This window comes from Coenobita brevimanus, chromosome 77, assembly GCF_032717465.1.
Source record: "Coenobita brevimanus isolate Jiangsu-jjx chromosome 77, ASM3271746v2, whole genome shotgun sequence".
Classification (NCBI taxonomy): Eukaryota; Metazoa; Arthropoda; class Malacostraca; order Decapoda; family Coenobitidae; genus Coenobita; species Coenobita brevimanus.
In genome coordinates this window covers 495,148-516,827 of record NC_137030.1, presented here as the reverse complement: position 1 = coordinate 516,827, position 21,680 = coordinate 495,148, and the positions used below count along the sequence as shown (strand labels likewise).

General features: G+C 41.6%; 3 protein-coding genes across 5 annotated transcripts; 1 reads left to right on the top strand and 2 right to left on the bottom strand.

Moving 5' to 3' along the window:
- Positions 1–257: 257 nt before the first annotated feature.
- On the bottom strand, positions 258–4,208 carry LOC145408371 (cytochrome c oxidase assembly protein COX18, mitochondrial). Its single transcript, XM_080279097.1, has 6 exons — positions 3,527–4,208; positions 2,671–2,808; positions 1,946–2,093; positions 1,234–1,358; positions 803–913; positions 258–577 (listed from the first exon to the last, which is right to left on the bottom strand). Exons 1-6 carry the CDS (start codon positions 4,202–4,204, stop codon positions 389–391), a joined length of 1,389 nt encoding a protein of 462 aa, XP_080135223.1. The 5' UTR covers positions 4,205–4,208; the 3' UTR covers positions 258–388.
- A 3,166-nt stretch (positions 4,209–7,374) lies between these two features.
- LOC145408362 (betaine-homocysteine S-methyltransferase-like) lies at positions 7,375–9,823 on the bottom strand. Of its 2 annotated transcripts, none has more exons than XM_080279088.1 (5): positions 9,663–9,823; positions 9,144–9,351; positions 8,276–8,541; positions 7,887–8,104; positions 7,375–7,668 (listed from the first exon to the last, which is right to left on the bottom strand). In XM_080279088.1, the coding sequence occupies exons 1-5, from the start codon at positions 9,792–9,794 to the stop codon at positions 7,524–7,526; spliced, it is 969 nt and encodes a 322-aa protein (XP_080135214.1). In that variant the 5' UTR covers positions 9,795–9,823; the 3' UTR covers positions 7,375–7,523. The 2 variants fall into 2 exon arrangements, with proteins under 2 accessions (XP_080135214.1, XP_080135215.1); XM_080279089.1 differs by having other exon boundaries at positions 9,168–9,351.
- Positions 9,824–11,892: 2,069 nt separating this feature from the next.
- Positions 11,893–16,749, top strand: Der-2 (Derlin 2). Of its 2 annotated transcripts, XM_080279195.1 has the most exons (6): positions 11,893–12,027; positions 12,929–13,040; positions 13,732–13,797; positions 14,271–14,414; positions 15,028–15,174; positions 15,584–15,751. In XM_080279195.1, exons 2-6 carry the CDS (start codon positions 12,948–12,950, stop codon positions 15,749–15,751), a joined length of 618 nt encoding a protein of 205 aa, XP_080135321.1. In that variant the 5' UTR covers positions 11,893–12,027; positions 12,929–12,947. The 2 variants fall into 2 exon arrangements, with proteins under 2 accessions (XP_080135321.1, XP_080135320.1); XM_080279194.1 differs by lacking the exons at positions 11,893–12,027; positions 12,929–13,040; positions 13,732–13,797 and adding an exon at positions 16,225–16,749 and having other exon boundaries at positions 14,274–14,414; positions 15,584–15,747.
- The last annotated feature ends 4,931 nt before the right edge of the window (positions 16,750–21,680 follow it).

The following is a 21,680-nucleotide window of genomic DNA, read 5'->3' as shown; positions in this document are numbered from 1 at the left end:
AACCACCCCTGCAGGGCTGTTCTGTGCAGTTGACAGGTCTGCCCAGATGGGGGTTACTCAGCAACAACATTGGGTACCATTATTTATAATAGTACAGTACTGTTTATGTACTCTTTTGACTTTAACTTGGCCCAGATTTCACATAGGTCAGAGGCAGAGACAGACAATGCTATGGCTGTACATCCTTTCCATAGCACTTCTGTGACCAGCAAGATATTCTAGCAACGCAGCAATCAAGATGAATAGATGACAATTTTAGTCCAAGTTAAAGTAAACAGCAGTAATTATTTTTCATTAGCTTCTTCCACAGCTGTGTGTGGAGGTGTAGGATGGAGAGGTGGCATTTTTAGGTCAAGCTAAAATGAACAGACCATATATACTTCTTATATTATGTGTCATCTTCCTTCTTCTTTCGTGTTAGTTTTTTCTGCAGCTGTGAGTGGAGGTGTAGGTAAGGCTGAGCTTTCTGTGATGGGGATGCAGGGATGCCAAGCGTCTGCCGTACTCCAGGATGCATCAACACAAGATTCTGGGCCAATGCACAAACACTAGACGTCACCCAGTACAGAACCACACACTGCAGACAGAAAGTGACACAAGTTAGTAGGCCCCATTTAACCCTTCATTGAGAGTCTGTCTTAAGTTCTATCTGCCTATAACCAGATGCCTTAATCCCTTATGGGGTGGCCGTAAACAAATCACCTTGTTACCGCCCCGTCCTCTGCCACATAAAATAATCTGGAAAAAAAAAAAAGATATCCCAATTTTTCCATGAGTTAGCTGAGTGCATGGCTGAACTTACTGATGGCACATAGGCAGCGATGGGAATGATGGCAATACTGATGAAGCGGAAGAGGTTGGTTGCCACATTCTGAAGCTTTGACCCTTCTCTCACTCGGCTCAAAACATTTACCTGTAAGAGAGTTTTATCTTCATCAAATTGTAAGTTCAGTCCGTTCAATCAGATGATGTACAGTATTTTATATTTTGGTTGCCTCTTGTCTCCAGACTTTCTTCAGCATAGGAGACATATTGATCAGGAGGGGTCAACTTTAGTCCTAAATTACCCCAGCACTACTACAGGACTCTCCTTTTGGGGGATCGGGAGGGGATTGAGGAGCATTTGTATAACAAGGCAGCTCCACCACCTGGTCATATTGATGCCACCACATGAAGGTATCCCTCACCAGCAAATGATGCAGTATTTTACAAGATGAGGAATTACACACTTACCTCAGTTATGACCAGGTTGGTTATCCCCATGGCAACTGGTAGGATGAAGGAGTGGTCCAGCTCAGTCAGGTTTGGTATCCAGCCAAACCCTCCGGTACTTAGCTGAAGAAACAGCACCTGCGCCGCTGAGGGGAAAGTAGCATAGGACATTTTATCATTATTAATATTAACATCATCATCACCATTACCACCATTTTATCATTATCATCATCGTCATCATTCCAATCCTATTTTCTACTGACAGTGAAAATGAAATGAGTTAGATCCAGAAATATGAGAGAGAAATAACAACTAACTTTTTAGGAGGCAGGTCCTCACTGATGTGTTTTATTCTAGTTACTCTCAGGGAATTTTAACTGAGCTGAGGGAAATCTATGCCCTCTAAAGGCTAATGATGATGTTGCTTATGCCCAGTCTGAATGGTAGAGCAGACCCTCTGGCCACAAGTAAGCAACTGCATCTGTGGGGTCATCTTACAGGTACAGTACAGTACATACACCATGTACAGATCTGGTGCCCTGTTGGGGTAGACAGTGCCTCATCAAGGTCATAGGTATGGGGAGCTTTGGCTCCTGGATGGACACCACAGCTGCTGCATCCAGGATGCACAGCACCACAATGTGTATGCTCCTCATCTGTAGCGTCTTAGTACGAAAGCTAGCCTATCAACAGAGTGGTTAGTCATTTGGATCACTATATACACTGTTCATACCTGCATCCTGGTGTGGCATCATGGAGGCCATATTACGCAGGGCCACAGAGAGCGAGATCCAGAGGGGTATTTGTACCCATAGTAGTATCGATGCCTTGAACGGGTGGCAGTTCTCACGCAGGATCAGATCTCGCCATATCCGGCGTGCCTGGGTGATGGTTGATAAGCTAATGATTGGTGTACTGGGTTTTCTCAGTAAGCCCTACAGTACAATTACAGTACTTTCTTTAGTTATTTTGATACTGCCAGATGACTTTATTCACCTTATGTAAGACCACTCACAATGGAAGGGTTAAAAACATTCTCTACTAACAATCTGTGACAAACTCTAGTAATTAACAGATTTAGGAGTACTGTAAATTTGCCTGTCTGATTGCAAGTTTGACAGCAGCACAGCAAATTCCCCCCAACATACTTACCGTCCACCTGACAACTGCATTATCCGTATGTCGTACCCACATTTCAAAATCCTGAATGCTTGAAAGTACTTTTACAATGAAAGTGTATGTGAGTGTTTTCATTTAACAGTGTGATGAAATGTTCAAATGGAAGTGTGTGTGTGTGTGTGTGTGTGTGTGTGTGTGTGTGTGTGTGTGTGTGTGTGTGTGTGTGTGTGTGTGTGTGTGTGTGTGTGTGTGTGTGTGTGTGTATTATTACAGCCCTATACTGTAATCTGAATTTAAGTATTGTAACTCAAACATTACAGTCAAACACCCTCAACTCACTGATCTGTTAAACATCATTCTAGCATGCTTCTGGTCCCAGTTGAACTTCTTGATTGCAATGGCCGTCTCATGCCTCAGATCCTTCATCAGGCTGTCCATTTCAGGTTTCAGGTTCTCCACTTTGGCCAGGATATATTGCTGAAAGAAGGAACAATCAGAGGATGAGAGATAGGTTGATTTCATTACAGGTATATGCAGGTAGATATTGTATCATTAAGTTTGGGATGTGTTAAAAATTATCAGTTTTTTCCTTAAAACTGGTACTGAAAACTGGGAGACTCTGGCACATTATCTTTACAGGCAACAGTAAGACTTTAATAGGGAATTTTTACATAACTGAGTGTGGACTTTACGGCAAAAAATGATGCAAAAAATAGTAATTAGTTACAAGGACATACCGTACTGTACATGTCAAGATCATATTAGTACACAGCCAAAAGAAACATCAGCAAGCCTCACGGTGACATAATAAGACTGAAGATGACAGTAAGAAAAAACTTAATAATCATGTTTTGGCAGGGATCTGAAAGGGATAGTGAGGGCTAGTTATATCTACATCATCCAGTTAAAAAAAATATCCTGTAGGGTAAGTATTAATCATCTGGTATTACTAGAGAGCTGGTGTATAACAGTGATGAGGAGTAGTGTCAGGTGAACCTGTCTGACCCATGCTAGCTATATGGAAAACAGACAAAACTGAAAATGATGATGATATATATAACTGATAATGATGAAGATGATGATATGATTATTGATGATGATGATGATGGTGAACTACATTGAAAACAGACATAAAACTGAAAATGATGATGATGGCTGACAGCACAGGGAAGACTGAATAATAAAAGGCACTGACCTGATACACAGCCAAAGGAAATGTCAACAATCCCCTCACAAGTATGGTGGACAACACAATGCTGGCCCACCACGGGAGGTGCGTGAGGTCATGTATGCCCTGTAAGCCATCCATCAATGACAGAACCATCTGTGACTTTGACAGTGCCTGGAACCACCCCGCCTGTGTCACGGCCAGTGAATCCAGCCACCCCAGAGAGAGGTGGCGCCTTGGGGTCACATTAATCTTGAATTTGTGTTGCGGTACACTGAGAAGGGATGTTTGAGTGTGGCTGTGATTTTGAACGATGCTGTGATAACTACATAACGAGCTAATTACAGGACTTTTCAGTCGTAAGCCATTTTCCATTAAGGTTGCATCTACTGAGTGTTTGTGTTGTGATGCACCGAGGAGATGGGATGTTTGGTCTTGGCTTCGACTGTGGTGAAGGCTGTGGTAACTGCATGACTGAATGACAAGAGGAACATAAGAGCCATTCAACAGTACTCGTGGACCATTTTTCCTGTTTATCACTGAACTAATAGAGCTGAATAGTGAAGGTAAGCTATTTTTTGTATTTACCTCTGAGATAATGTTATGCAGAAGACAGAGGCAGTTATGAAATGTATGTTCCTCTGATTTATTATAATGTCTCTGCAATGGTGGGCTATGGGAGGCATTGTGGGGAAACTCTGGCATATGTGTACAGGCTCGAGTGTATATTGTCCATGCTTGTCCCCATTTCCATTTTTCCAATGCTGTGTGTGTAGCTTTTTTGATCAGCAACATGCTTGTGCACTTGTGTGCCTGAAAAAAAATAAAGAACTTTATAACACTGAGTAAACTTGTGCAGAAAGCACAAGGCATCATTGGACTGAAGATTGTTAGGTTAGAGTAGATGAGTTGGGTTGTCTGTTGGGTATTATCTATCTATCTATCTATTGCCAGACGCCTCAATCCCGTTTGGGGTGGCCACAAACAAATCGCCTCCAAGTCGCCCTGTCCCCCGCCATTTCACTCCCCTGCTCCCAACTCACACCCCCCTCTCTCATATACCTCTCCACCCCATCTCTCCATCTCATCCTCGGCCTCCCCCTCCCTCTTTCCCCCTCCACCTCACTCACATACACTCTCTTCGTCAGTCTTTGACCCTCCATCCTCTCCACATGGCCAAACCACCTCAGTGTGTTCCTCATAACGCTTCCTATCACATCCACATCAACACCACAACGCTCCTTTATATCCTCATTCGTCAGCCTGTCTCTCCATGTGACTCCACAGGCTCCTCTTAAATAACTCATTTCCACGGCTCTCACTCTTGACTTGTGTCCTTCCAACAACGTCCAAGCTTCACTTCCGTACGTTAGAGTTGGTATCACAATACTGTCATGTAGTAACTTTTTCACTTCCATGCTCACTTCCCTGTTTCTTATCACTGCTTTCAAAGAACCAGCAACCTTTCTTCCCTGCTGTACCCTTTCAAGCACTTCACCCTCCAAACCTCCATCCTTACTCATCACACTACCCAAGTACTTAAACGTACTCACATTTTCCAATTCCTCACCATCCAACCTCGCTGTACATTCACTGACTTCACCTCTCTCAAAGACCATCACTTTACTCTTCCCTACATTCACCTTTAGATTCCGTTTCTTACACACTCTCTCAAACTCATCCACCAAGCCTTGCAGCTCCCCTTCGTCTTCACTCAACAACACGGTATCATCTGCAAACAACAGTACAGGGAGTTTCCAAACACTATCCTCTCTCACCAGGGCCACTCCAACATCCACTACCCTACCTTGTACCTCTTTTATTACCCCATCCATGTACAGATTGAACAACCATGGAGACATGACACATCCCTGTTTCAACCCAACTTTCAAAGAGAAAAATTCACTTAGTTCACCCTCCACACGCACTGCAGCCTTCGCACCATCGTACATACTCTTCACAGCATTCAACAACTTCCCATCTATTCCATATATTCTTAACACTTTCCACAATCCTAGTCTATCCACCCTGTCATATGCTTTCTCCAAATCCATGAAAGCCGCATACAACTTCTTTCCCTTCTCTAGAAACTTTTCCACTAAAGATCTGAGAATGAATATCTGATCTACACAACCTCTTATACTAGGATAAATAGGTTAGGTTGTTTTAATTAGCTTATTTTCACCCCAAACGGGATTGAGGCGTCTGGCAATAGATTCATCATTCATTCATTGCCAGACGCCATGTATCCCAGACAGGGTGGCCAAGGGCTTAGAGTTAATTGTTTTACAGGGAGGGGCACTAATCCTCCACCAACCCCACTTGACGTAGGGATGCCAACAGCATCTGGTGTTCCCAGGCGGTCACCCATCCAAGTACTAACCAGACCCAACGTTGCTTTAGATAGATATATTTTCACCAGACAAAGATTCCTGCCTCCTTTCAGTCAAGTATGGTCAGTATGAAGTGTTGATTTGACCTGTTACCATGAAGACTCTCATAGATTTTCATGCAAACACGACATAGTATTGAAGCTGTGAGAATGGCCCAGTTCTGTCAGGTCGAAACAAACTGACTTTAGTTTGAAAAAGTTATCAATCTTCGACTGAAACTGCAAATTTCCCACTGAATTCTATTGTGTAATTCCGGGTTCTTACATGGCAATCACAACCAGGGTTTCCCAGTATCTTGCCTCACACGTCAGTCAGTTAGTATCTTGCTATTTCCTTGTCATTTAAGACATTTTTGCACTTGGTTAAATAACTTAGGGAGCCATGAAAACAATATTGTTATTTACATCCCCTGGCTGTAATACTAAAATCCGCCCGGGATGTTAAAAGTGCTGAAATTGTAGAGGCCATTTTAATGTATGGCCAGACATGAAAGAAACTCAAATTTTCCCAATGACACTACATTTCCTACTAAACCATTATTAATATTATAGTAGATGCATGAAGTGAAATAGATTGCTCGGGATATGAGTAAAATTGGTTTAGTTTATTCGCTTCATTTTCATTATTTATATAGTAAAAGCCCAACCTGGGTGAACATACTGTATGTACTGCATCACATTCCTCTGTCCACATGATTTTTAAGTCCCTTAAATAGTAAGAAAATGCCAAATCATGGCATTTCACAAGTACATTAATACTTACCCATAATAAATAACTTTAACTTTTCAATTATACTTAAAGGAGGTAGGCTGTAGCATCAGCCAATCAGGGCAGTACTGAGGAGGATGGGAATGTTGATGCTAAGAAATGGCTGATTGAAATATTTATTGTTGTAGAGGCATACAGAGTACACATACAACAAAAGAAGGTGGTGGGTCTTGCCATACACCTTCAACAAATACAGTTATATATAGTCACAGGTTATATATTCATGAGTGTAGCCACATCGCCCTTTAGCTAGTAGCAGATAATATCTACATTTCATAGCATATACTATATTATAGTATATGCTATGAAATGTAGCACTGGAGGTCCTGTTCCACAAGCCATCAGGATACCCTGACCATCCCCTTTTGCTGACCTTTTTAAATGTGACACTAGAGAGCCACCATTAGATGACAAGGCCAACACATGCATGCATGTTGGAGCCTTTATAAACAATATGATACAAATAGGATAATCTCAGTAAGTGTTGAATGTCTTCATCACTAATAACAGTCTGCACAAGGAACTCGATATACCGATGATGATGACAACCACAAAGATGATAATGATGATGATGAGTAAGGCATAATAATCTCACTCTAAGGAAGAACAACACTGAAGAAATTGAGTTATGATGATAATTAACAAAGGGCAATCACCTTCCAATGGCACTTGACTTAAATTTATTATTGCAAAGTTATATAAATACTACATAAATCACTAAGGTGCTGGAGGGAGAATGCCTTTACATAATAGGAAATCTCCCCCCCCCCTCATCCCCTGAAAGGAGGATGGTAGAAGGAAAAATTCAGTCTGCAGTCCATTGTTTCCTCATCCAGATAATCCTCTGGCCACAACAACATAAATCACACACAGGAAGACATAACGCTGGCTATTGCTTTTATGTCTGAGGGTCCAAGACGACAGCACCCACCGATGATGGAAGCACCCAGTTTCCGCCATTCGACAACCTGGTCCACATACGACCATTGGCTGCCTCGACCCTCCCATCTGTGGAAGTCCAGAAGGTCAATGTACAATAATGACATAACAAATTCCTATAGTACAGTACTGTACAGTAATTCCTCACTCAACATTGTAGATGTTTTCGTATAAACTACTGTGTTTAGTGAAAATCATGTTAACTGAAGGCTGTTTTCATACTCCTCCTGGGGAAAAGAGAGGACTAGACAATAGATATATAGACAGACAAATGTTCCCCAACCCACCCTTTTCCTGCCACCCACTCTTCCCCAGAGTTTGGATATACAACTCTGGGCAGAACCTCAGGGCTCGGAGGACTAGCATTGGCCTCACGCAGGAGAGATGATAAGTGTTGTGGTGGGGAGCAGTTCACACCCACGGCAATCAACTGATCACTTCCCTTCTCGTAACATTTCTTCACTGCTTCACTAAATCTGTCCCCATAATTTGTGTGATGTCCATCCTGTGGGGAATAAAACAGTAATCAGTTTGGAACACTGGGTTCACTACTGTAATATCTTATAAAACTGCTATATATACAGTATACTACATTGTCTAGTTATACAAACGTCCCTCAACTAACTCCCTATCCCTTGAGAAGAAGACAATGGACTGAAGGCATCTTAAAACCCACCTTACAAGAGAAGGTAACCCAGGCCTTAATACTCGGGAATTCTGCCAACAATTCAAGGATTGCCAGTGCCTCTTTTGCTGCTGGAATTGTCTCAATTGCCAAAACATCAACACCTGCACCCACCAGAGCAGCAACCCTAGGCCTGTGCCAGTCTATGAGGTCAGTGGTGGAGAGGTTGTTGACGTATTGGCCGCTATATTCTGAGCCGTCTGCCTGACAAGCACCGTAGGGACCAACTGAGCCAGCTACCAGGAACTGATGTGCACCTGAAATGAAAATCAGTACAGTATGAGAAAGAGTGTGGGACCATAATATAATTTGATAAAGTATACAGAGAGCGAGTTTTTGTTATACACTGCCTTTATGACATTTTTTTCATCAAGTCTACAATACAGTTTCAAGAAAAAATATATATATATAGCATGTACTCATTGTAAACTACCAGGTTTACATTCTTTTTCACCACTGACATACAGAAACAGTGAATGATAATAAAAAAACAACAAGAGACAGCATCATCCTGCCTCTTTTTTCCCCCACCTGCAGGTGTAGTGAAGTTGGGTACAGAAAGTCGGGAAGAGGCATGACTATGACAGTGGGAGAACTAATCAACAGCAGGCCCATGAAATGTGCCATTCACCATTCAAGCTCCCCTAAATCCTGGCTGCACCTGATAGGTACACTTATTCCACATGTAGCTTCACATTTACCCTTCCAACAGAGTCAATCCATTGACTGTTTAGTTCTAGTTAAAGAGAGGTACTAAACCCTGGTCATGCACTCCTCCCTACAAAATGCATCCACCTGGCTTGATCCCATGTCAGTTTCCTAGCCTCATCACCAAGAATATTACAAGAGAACTATTTACCATACAAGAAATTTGAAACCGCACCTTCAGTCCCACAATTTGCAACATGTTCACTAACTGCTTCCCGTGCCAAGGCCACAGACAGAGTGATAAGGTCAACGGCTGCTTCCTCTGTTATGCCCAGGTGTTGTCTGAAACCTGGTATGCTGGCCTGGTAGCTGGATGTGGTTATGATTTGTGCACCCGAGTCTAGGAATGAAGCATGGACCTGAAAGGGAATGAGATGTAGGAAGTGATCATTCATTTATTTATTCATTTCCAAATCTCTTTGGGTCCTGGCTACTAAGTTCTGACATTTAAGGTGAAGATGTCCACTATACTGTACAAGTGTGAATACGCTACAAAAATGAGGTCCCATCTCTGATCTTTATCCCATAGTAGTACTCTAGTAGTACATGTGTTAATGCTAATAAGGTTTGTGGGGATACCATGAAGAAATTGAACAATCACAGTGCCCTGAGATACAGAGCTATACATCTATGCACTAGTATACCAACCTTCAAAGTATCTACATCTCACCTTCTTAATAGCATCAGGGTCTGTATAGAGCAACCGGGCACTCCACAGTGGGTCCCCATCCACACTAATTCCACCTTGCTCTAATGTTGATGCCAACCCACCATCCAACACCCATACCCGCCCTTGTAACATGGTTGTGGTGGTCCTGGAGTAACACCAGCCTGTGAGTGAACCATAATAATAAACTAGAAACTTGGCCATATTGTACTGGTATACTAGAATTATAAGTCCTGATAGTTGTTGTTCAGCCCTGGTCCACCTGATCATGCAGACTCATTGACAGCAGGTAAGCAACTGCCCTGATGGGGTTGTCCCATTGGGTCTCTAAACCACCGCTGTTGTTTCTGTGTCCTAGTGTGCCATATGCTGTGCAATGCTCCATTATATGCGTAACACTGTGTGGGCCTATTCTACAAGCTGGGTACATGTCATCTGCAATTCCATCCAATCCAAATCTAAGCTGGAAGCTGAGGAGGGCTGGGTGATGTCCTGATCTTAGCCTAGTTTGGTGAACATGATCAGCTCTATTTAATGACACTCTGATAGCAGTAACAGTACCGTAGTTGCAACCCCAAGCTCATCTGAATGTGAACTCCCATGGACTGCAGGTTTAAGCTACCATTTCTTGCAGCCCACCATCCTCCTTTCAGGGGAGAGGGAGAGCACTGAGGTGCATTTGTATGGCCAGATAGTATATCAGTGCCATCAATACAAAGGCATCCCTCTCCTGCATCAATAGCATAAAAAAAAAAAAAAAAAAAAAAATTGAAACTCTATCAACTTACAATGGAGTGGGGATTTAGTAAATGCTGGAGCTGCGTAGACTGCGAGAGTATGCTCCCAAACATGCCAGGCCACCCAGGATTCCAATGGCTGTAAAGACGATGATGGCTGCAATGTCACCAAAGTCAAAGCGATGTCCGTCCTGAGCCAAAACTTCATTCACCAATGCCAGTGCAATGAAAAATGCTGTTATTCTGTCTGCCATGCCTGAAAACAGATAACAGAATATAAAATTAAAAAAAGAAAAGAAGAGAGTGAGAGTCAAAGGGATACTGTATATGAGAGGGGGGATGTAAGGTGGAGGAAGGCAGCCAAGTACAAAAAGGACTTGGTGATGTGGAGGCAATTTGTCTGTGGCCATCCCTTACAAAGTTATGGCATCTGGCAGTAGATATGGTACTTAATTGACAGATAGGCTATGTGTAATACTGAAATAATTATATGTATGAGAGGTGATATAAACCCCCACCTGCCACATTTAAAAATATTTTAGAATGTGGAGGTCTTCGAAAATTGGATTTTCAGATCTGGGAGTGTACTGAAGGCCTATAGTAATGTTTTTTTTTTCTCCAGACTTTGTGTTATAAGTGAAACTCAGTATGATAAACTTAGCTCCTCTCCAACATTTCACCCATCTGTCCATCTCAGTCCCAACATTAAGAGTAAGGGTGACCAGCCTCCCTTGCCCCCAAGTGGCATCATGTGCCATAGACCCCCAACTATTCCTTGGATGTAAACACTTCTGGGTCCCATCTGGCTGAAACACCTTAATCCACTTGACCACTGGGGAACGATGTCTCTCTTAAGGTAAACATAATATTATTGATTGATGGTTGAACGATTAAATAATAAAATATGATGCAGAAGAATGAAAGGATAGGGGAGAAACAATACAAATAATTTTCGGTAAAACGTAGGATACCAGCTAATGAACCCCTATAAACACTGATCAGTTAGTTAATGAGAGAATCATGTAAGTTACACTGTATATAAGTAACGCAGAATGACGTAATGGGATAATACGCTGGGAAAAATCAGGCCAAATGTTATCTAAAGTCATCGTATTATACCTTTCTCACCTCTTCGCTGCCGCTGATGTCCAAATTTCTGCTTACACGGGAAGCTTATATATCATAAGGCATGTATATTACTTGTATACTATGCCTCCATAAGCTCTTCTACCCGTTAATCTTGAGAAACTGTCAGAAACCGTCAGCTGATGGCCACTCTGACTCTTCTCCTTCTTCTTTATTGTGTTTTGGTCGGTGATGTCAACATGGCCTTTGTTTACACGCAGAATCAAAATAAAATAACTGGTATGTATCTTTAAAGGCTTAATAATTTTGTACCCACTAAGATAAAAAAAGAATCGGAATTAAAATATATATATATATGAACTTTTGAAGACGTACCCCCTTCAGCCACTGATGTAAACACACGTCTGCACAGTGATAGTTGTCTCAGTCCTCCCCGTCATGTCTTATTTATCCAGGTGACGGCCACACCAACACCACCATTGATATTTAACAACATCCACCTTACTTATAAGCCCCTTGCCACCGATTTATCATCGTCAAACTAGGTAACTGTAGCCGATAAACGTGTCTAAGTGCTGTTTGCGTCCATGATTATTTTTGAGATTTGGAGGCATATTTTGTATCGTTTTTGTTATTTACATGAGATATTTTGGTCCATGGTTAGTTGGAAATCGACGTATTAGCCAAAATAAAGGTACCGTATTTATGTTTCTGTTGACATGGTTCTCCTTAGGTAGTTTGGGAAAGATATACAAGTCCGTTCACGTTTTTACATTCAGAATGGTTTTCCTGATATTTATGTGATTCATTCGATATTTACATTTATTCCTGTTGCAAGTGACACAACAGACCAATTTGCAAAGGAAATACCTTAAGAAGACAAATTTGTATCGATTGATTTACTGAAAGGAGACATTTCTTTATCATTTGAGAGTGGCTTTGTAAGCTAAAACCACCAGCTTTGTCTTCCAGTTTTTATGCACATGACTGGTTTATGGTAGGTATTATTTCAGAATTACCCCCAGCTGTCAGAAACATAATATGTACACTATTTAGTTTATGGAATTCAGGCAGTTGCTTATCTACACATCTGTCACAAATGCACTTTTTGTACTTGGTATGAAGCACATAAAAAAAGTTTGCGACAGGTGCCTATAGAAGGGAGAGTACTTAGAATTGCTTTAGTTCTGTTGTGAGTAAATTTATTTCAGTGCTCATTAGTTGGGTGTAATTCCAAAAACTTTCCAAGTTAGGTTAAAGTAGGTTAGTTAAGGAACTCTGTTCACTGTAATGTGGTGGAGATTTTTTTCCTCACAGAAGCAGTGCCTATCTGTGGTTGACAGGTCTGCTCAGCAAGATAGATAAGGGTTAAGCTACAGTAACGTCAACTACAAGTGCTATTTATAACTAAACTTTTAAAATGTTCATGAAGTTTTTGTGTTACAGAGGTGTGATATCGTGAAAGATGGCGCACCTCACATTCCGTCAAGAGTACATGCAGATGCCGCCTGTCACTCGGGCCTACACCACTGCCTGCGTCATCACTACCATACTGGTGGTTGGTAGATGATTTGTTGTTGCTGAAAAGATGGGTCAATGTTGGGAGGGGCTAGTAATAGGTTAATTTATTTAGCTGAGTGAGTTGTTAGAGTCTGAGTGTTAATACTTTCACCATTAACTCTCTCATGAACAGATTAACTCTGTGTTTGATATTGGTGGTAGTCTGTTCATTCAGTAATACCAGAAATTATGATGGTTTATTAAATTTGCATTACCGACAGTTTGATGTACTACCAAAATATACAAGACCTAGCCCACAGTATAATACGGTATAAATAGTATGAGTCTGTGATTGTTTATTTCCCTTCTTTCAATCTGAATAAACACATTTTTGTAATATTACGTTCAATAGCCCTGGCTGTAATTTTTTTATTTGTGTAACTTCAAGCAATACCGATATGTAAATATTCAAACATCCTAAGCTGTGGACTGCTCATTTTCGTAATCTGTTAGGCTGTTTCATTATTTGTCTGATTATACTAATTTCCGTGTTTATAACTCCAGTATTATATTTCAGCTAATGTTAAGTGATTTTGTTCAGCTGAGTGATGTAAGGGTAGTACTGTCACCATAACTTGTGATTAGGGCAGCTCTGTTATTTTATTCCAGCTTGTGTTAGATTAATTTATTGAGCTGAGTGAGTCATAGGAGGCTGGGAGGTTAATACCTGTCAAATATTTCCCCTGCAGCAACTGGATATTGTGTCACCGTTCCAACTCTACTTCAACCCCATCCTTATCTTCAGACATTACCAGGCAAGTGAATGGGATGTTGTTGTTGGTGGTGGTGGTGTTGGGCATGAAGGATGAGAGCTGTGAATGTTAAAGGTAGAGCTGCCCTTGCCCTTCCATGCACCGGGTCTTGGGGCCTTGAAAGGCATAACAGGAGCACTCGGAGAACATTTATTCTCTGCCAAAATTCCTACAGTTTATCTTTTCCTTGACATTGTTAAGATCTTGAACCTGTTTTCCCCCAAATGTAGCCTAATCACTTGTTGCTCTGATGCTTCTCAGTCATTATTCCATATTTGATGCAAGCTTGTTCATTAGTTTTTCTACAATATTGCAAATAGATAGACAAGCAGATCAGTCCAAAGGCATGAGGAGGTTTGGCTACCAGGTGGACACTATAGCAGGTTAGCTCCATGCAGGGTGCACAGTGTCACCACATGTAGGCTCCACACCAGGGCTTTCATTCCTGTAACTCACTTGCATAATTTGCCTTTCAGCTGTGGCGGTTGCTGACAACGTTCCTGTTCTTTGGTACGATAGGATTTACATTCCTATTCAACATGATCTTCACATATCGGTACTGCCGGATGCTGGAAGAAGGATCCTTCAGAGGACGAACTGCTGACTTTATACTGATGATGGTGAGTAGGAGAGAGAGAGAGAGAGATGGTAGTGATGGTGATGATGATGATAATGATGACAGTGATGATGGTGATTATCATCAGCGTCATCTGATCTAATTGCTGCACCATGAGAAGCGTAGGAGCCTGGGACTAGGCAAGTTGGTCCTGACATTTAAGATGAGAGTGACCAGCTTCACTTATCCCTGAGTGGCACAACATACCGGTAAGCATTAAACCTCAACCATCCCTCGGATATAAACGTGCACAGGCTCAATCCAATTGGAGCGCCTTAATTACATTTGAGGAGGTCTGTGGAGTAACTCTGAATGCACAAAAATTAAAGAAAATATCTATTCATCTGTAGCCAGACACCTTAATCCCATAAGGGATGGCCAGAAACAAATCACCACAATGTCACTCGGTTCTCTACCATTTGACTGCTGTCCCAACACCTCCTACCCCCCCTCTCTGCTGTGTCTCTCCACTCCATCCCTCCATGTCATCCTTGATCTCCCCCTTTCGCTCCAACTCATTCACATGCACTCTTTTTGTCATTCGGTCTGTCATGATGATGATGATGATATTTGCTCTCCAGTGTCTTTCCCTCTGTTTTCACCCTTTCCATTTACAGATCTTTGGTGGTGGATGTATGCTTGTGTGCGCAATGTTCTGCTCACTGCTCTTCCTAGGACAGGCTTTCACCATTATGCTCGTGTATGTTTGGGCCAGACGGAACCCATTTGTGCGAATGAACTTCTTTGGACTCCTTAACTTCCAGGTAGAGTATATCAAAATTTTTGTTTGTTTATCCATCTATATATGTATCTGTCTAAATGTATCTGCTTGTCTTTCCTTAACCATCATGCTTGTGTGTGTGTGGGCAAGCTGGAACCCATTTGAATGCCCAAACTTCTTTTGACTTCTTGTTTTCTGTCTGTGTCTCTAAATGTATCTTTCTTTATGTGTCCCTTAAATTAAGTATCTCTCTATCTGTCTCTTCATGTACCTTTTTGTCTATCTCTTAATTATGTATCTCCGTCTCTTTAATATATCTTTCTTTCTGTCTCTTAAATTTATCTTTCTGTCCATCTTTTTTTATCTCTTAATGTGCTGGTGAGTAAAGCCATCCTGGTAGACGTAGCAGGGCATTACTGTTGAGCTGACTAACTCGTTCTACCCTGGGTCAGGCACCATTCCTGCCGTGGGTTCTGCTGGGTTTCAGTGTGCTGCTGGGTAATGCCATCTTGGTTGACCTGGTGGGCATCGCTGTTGGACACGTGTACTACTTCCTCGAGGACGTCTTCCCAGCTCGATCTGGGGGCATCAGGCTCCTGAAGACACCACAGTTTTTGTAAGTGGAGTAGCATTTTGTGGTCAGATACAGGTGTTGGAGGTAGTAGATGTGTGGCCACTATGGACTTTGGGAGGTACTATCATGAGATGGAAAACTGCCTAAAAGCCTGTTAACTAGCCAAACAGTCATCACTCTCAGGCAGGAAACAGCCACAATTACAGTCACTCAGTGATATCTCTTCTGAGTGACTGTACATAGAGTCAGAGTCCAAGATGAAACTCTCACATTGTTTACACATTCTATTATACATCTCAAGTTTATTTTTTTCTAACAGCTTGAAGCAACTGCAGGTAGATAGTTAACTGATATTGGCACCTGGTTTAGCTTCCTATCAGAAAAAAAACATCAGCTGTATCATGGCCAACCCCAATATGGGGATTCTTTAAGAGGAAACTGGGTGCCTTTTTTTAGATTAGATAGGAGACAAAGGGGTAGGATGACTGGATAATACTCACGTTTCTTTTTTTCTCCCAGGGTACAGCTGTTTGAGCCACGCAACGAGGACCCGGCCTACAATCCACCTCCTGAGGAGAGACCAGGCGGCTTCCCTTGGGGCGAACAGGGGCAGCACAGACCAGAGAACGACCAGTAGCAAGAAAATAATGCCTTTAGTTCATCCATTTAACTTGGCCCAGATGACAGTAGAACAGCCAGGAGTGAGAATATACCAAAAATAAGATCTGTAGATTGTTCACCTTAACTTGGCCCAGACCACATCAGAACAACCGGTAGCAGCAATATGTTATAATACTGTACCCTAAGAATAATACTGTATATGCAAGGTGCTGGAGATGGTTGCCTTCATGTGGTGGCACTGATATACCTGGTTGGTTCCTCTGCTAGGTTATACAGACATCCCTGTTTCCTTCCTATCCCTCAACAGGAGGATCTGGGGCTGCAGGAAACAGGCTTGCTCAGAACTACTGTATATTCAAATGTCTTTTTAACCTTTTTTATTTATTTTTTATTTTTTGTGTATTTTTTTCTTATATAAATGGATGTGACCTTCGTGGTAAGGAACTGAATAGGGAAGCTGCCAGAGATCGAGCAGCATGGAGAGCCGCCATTAGTTGACCAAGGCTAACGCATACAAGCATGTTGGAGCCTTAACCCGCCGCGTGCCGACTATTTTTAACCCTATGGGTCACCCCGTGCTGGCCATTTTTCAAACTTTTTTTTTGGGGGGGGGGCAAAAATTATAGATTTTGATGTGGAAACAACGAATTTCGCCATTAAAATGCTCACTGAGGCTCAGAAATCAGTTTTATTGAGTCCTGCACACTCGTGTACAGGTATAGCTGCTCTCTCACGCTCATCATGTACGTGAGAAAATGCCGTTTTCTATGTAAGGTACACTCAGGTATTTATGCTGGGAAGGTATAACAATATTCAGTACAGTTTTCTGATTACTTATTACTTCGGCATCTGTCACAGTTTGCGTGTTTTTCTCACTGTGAATGCATTATCTTACACTTACTTGAAGATAAGTACAACCTGACTTCATTACGTACAGTCCTGGCACTTACAAGAAGGTATTTACAACTTGACTTCACTATACTGTATAGTCTTTACAAGAAAATATTTACAACTTACACTTACATGGTAATATTTACAAAATGCTTTCACTATGTACAGCACTGGGTGAGGCACACAGGAAGAGTGAGACAGAGCGAGCGTGAGGGGGGGAGCGAGTGAGTGTATGGCCTTGATAGCCTGAGGGATGGTAGAGGAAGAGTTACCTTACATTCCTGCCAATTTTTACATGCGAATCTTGAAAAATGTGGTCACAGTGAAGTTTGTTATTTTCAACCCTTTTAAAACAGCACTGGCTGCGGAATTATGTCAGACTGTTAAAACGGCACTGGCACACGGCGGGTTAAAAAATGAATGAAATTGATGATTTACCTGTAATACTCTTTTATATACTGTTGTTTCTGTTTCCAGCAAGTGTTAAGTAGTAATTGTAGTTGATTTGTTTTCACCTGTGGGAACTGGGTCACTCACAGCAAGAAACAAAGCTGTTATTACATAAAGTTTGGTGAACCATGATTATATTGTGGGAATGTGTCCCCTTGTTCAGTAGTCTCACAGCACTCCAATCTGTCTGTACTTGGCTGTCAGCTGAGCTGAAAGGAATTAATATTGCCATTTCTCCCTCCTGAATGCAGATTTATAACAATAGATTCATGCTAGAATATGATGCCAGTCATTAAGAAGTGCTTTGGAAAGGGTACAGAGCTGTAGCATTGTCATTCTGTGTGATTGAGCTATGTGATGTAAACTGCTAACTGATGAATACGATGCCAGTCACGACAAGAAGTGCAATGGAAGAAATGTACTGTAGAACCATTGTATTGTCTCCTCAAACCACATATACATGAAATAAGCTGCAAAAGGATGTAAATCTTGGCCAAGTTGAGCTGTAGCACTAAATTAACAGTAGAATATGATGCCAGTCATGAAGAAGTGCTATGAAAAGAATGTACAGCCATAGCATTATGTGTTCCTCCCGCTATGTGCAAGAAGCTACAGAAGAACAAAAAATGTGGTTAAGTGAAAGTGAAAGAACTATAACAGAAAGACTAGATTATAAAGTGTCAGCTGGATATAAGGCTTAATTTTGTGATTCTGTTTGTTTTCATATTTTTTCTATGATGAATAAAGTTGTCATAAGGAGAATGAAATATCTTGTCTTCACCATTGTAGTTTATCTGGATGTGAACCCAGTGGACTGCATCATGAAGTTGCTCTCATCTTGCAGTCCACCATCTTCATTCTGGGAGATGGGGAGGGAAGTGAGGGACATTTATATAACCAGGCAGTGGAGGCAGTTGGTCCTAACGGTGCCACCACACGAAGGCGACCCTCTCCAGCACCAGAGTACAGTATTGCCATCTATCCTAGCCTGTTACCCAAGGAATTAATACTGGAACATGATGCTAGTCATGAAGAAGTGCTATAGGAAGGATGTTGAACTGTAGCATTGTCTTATTCTACCAGAGAACTATGGGAAATTGGCTACAAAAGGATAGTAATCTTCACCAATTGTTATATTGATTTGGCCCAGATTTTTTACCTTTTTCAGCGTATTCCATGTAGCTCAGTGGCAGGATAAGATAATACTGTGGTTCTACTTCCTTTCCATAGCATTTCTTCATGACCAGTATCCTATTCTAGTGTTTATTGTTTTTGGCTCCACATTAAGGATGGAGGCACGCAAGGTGTATGCCTATGTTTTTGTTACTGTAACTTGTAACTGCCATCTCTCCATCTTGAACACCGTGTCCTAACATTGATTAGAACTAGAATATAATAATAGTCATGAAAGTGCTGTGGAAAGGATGGAGAGCCATAGCATTGTCGTATTGTACTACTGAGCTACATGAAATAAGCTGCAAAAGGATGAAACTGGGTCAAGTTAGTGAGAACTTAGTTGACATTAATGAACTTTAGTGGAGCCTTATGACATGATAAAAGGATGTGACATTTATTTTAATGATTATCTGAATTTATCTCCCCCATTTTGAAGCAACAGGTATTAGATTTTGAGTTGTAGGTGACGTAGGAGGCTTCATGTCGCTTCTTCCTTTGCAATTTGTTTTTATACATTGCACCTTGATATTCTGCATATTTTTTCACCCTTTCTGTCTGATCATTGTTAGTGTTAAGCTTAACCCCAGTTTGTCTGGCTGAGCAAACCCATCAACCACAATTAAACAGCTGCTTCTGTGGAGCTGTCATACAGGTACAGTGCAGTACATATAGAATTTAGGGATCCAACACCCCTCTGTAGTAGACAGTGCCTCACCAGATTCGGGCCAGGGTCCTTCTCATGACAAGGCATGGGGAAATATGTGGAGATTTGGCGTCTGAGTGGATGCCACGGTTGCTCCAGCCAGGGTGCACACACTGCACAGTGTCTTTATTTTCTTCCTATGTGTGGAAGGAAAGGACTTCCTAAGCCAGTTATTATTGTCTGAGGGTATCTGTGAAAAAAGTTGCCAGGTTATTAATAGTTAAATTTGACATTATTTGCATATAGGAAGTGTGGGAATTATACCACTGTGGAAGAGGTGGTAATAAAGCCTCCTGTGCCACCTACAATGTGGCCTTTCATGCAGGTGTCTGTGAAAGTGATTGCTTGTCCTGTTAACTACTATACTCTACTTCTAGTCTCTGTGTCTCTCTCTTTTCAGGCAGATTCTATGAAAAAACATAAATGTTTGTTTAGATTATAGATGTTGAACCCAGGGGTGTCGTTTGTGAAACCATTGGACAGAAGACTGGAGTTACCCTCTCCTGCAGACCACTATGCTCCCTCTGGGGGAACAGGGAGGGAGTTGAGAGATGTTTGTATAACCAGGCAGCTCCACTGCCCAGATGTACTGGTGTCACCATTATGAAGGCATCCCTCTGGTGATACCAAGAATTAAACAAAAAGTACATTTTTGTACTGATGGGATTAACATAGGCTATTTTCTATACATTTTTTTGTTTTGTGGTTACATCGATTCTTTGTATTTTCACAGAGATATTGTTTATAAGAACATTGAAAAACACAAACAGCACAAAAAACTTTCATTAGTTTCATTACTCCTGCCTGTGGGGGGGGGGGGAAGGGAGCTTTGGAAAGGGAAAGATCTTTGGGGGAAATGGTAAGATCCTTGGGGGGATGGTTGAGGAGCGGGGTAGCTGAGTGGTAAAGCCTGTGACTAGATTGCTAGGTCATGGGTTTCCTCCGCGCCCGGGTAGCTGCCTTTCCTGCGTAACGCTCTCCTGTAACTCTAGCAGGGCTATATGATCTATCTAGGTCTAGCTCGGGGGAATAATCCCTTTGGAGGAAGGGTGAGAGCCTTGGGGGAGGGGGAAGGGAAGTGCCATAGGAGAAGGGGGAGAACCTTGAAGGGAGGAGGACAGCCATGGGGGAGGGGGAGTGGTTGTTACTTTGGAGGAGGGGGAATGTCTTGAGGAGAAGGTAGGGGAAGAGTTCGTTGGGGCAGGGGGATATTCACTTTAACCCAGACTTTCGTCCTTTGGTAAATGAGACGGAGCAGAATACTTTCTTTTAAAAAGGAGAAAACATTTATATCTATCTCTCTATCTATAAGAAGGAAACAACAGCAACAAGAGTTGAAGATACACTGAGATATAAAGAGAAAAGGCATTTCTATCATCACGCTACTCATCGTGGACCCGGTCAGTGTTTAGTGTTTACCGTGTGACACGCACGTGTATGCTGTTGTGTTTTTTAAATTGTCCCTTTAATCTGCGGTTTAAATACTCGGTCCAAACAAACAAAACAGTGATGTATGTTGCAGTAACGTAAAAAAAAAAAAAAACGATTAATCATTGTGCGTGCGTGTGGCATAGATGATTTTGCAAGACATTATAGTTCAAAGATACGTAAGTTAGCCGATATTAGTGTTCTACCAAGTGAGGAAGCTATAGATTATAATTTTAAACAGGAGATTAGTATCAGCAAAGATTTATATTTTGCTGGTGGTGTCCTATCCTATCCTATCCTTTCCCAATTAACCTGCAAAAGACCCACTTCAATAGAAAATTTGGGAGACTTTCGCCAGTGTGGCAAAATAATACATCTTGAAAACTTTGCTTTGAATTCGTGATTTCGTGTGCTGGAACAAAGTGCGGAATTGTGAGTTTTTTTGCCTCATATGGTACTAGTCATGAAGAAGTGCCATGGAAAGGATGTATAACTTTATTGTTGTTTTATGTAGGATGCTCAACATCGAAAATCTCCGCCGAGCTAAAATGAACGAACTCTAGGCTTTAAATGGCTATCTCCGTCTGGAATGCTGAGCTTTAACAATAAATTAACAGTAGATTATGATGCTAGTCATGAAGAAGTGCTTTGGAAAGGATTTATATCCACTGTAATGTCTAATTCCGCCGATTCTTGTATACGGGAA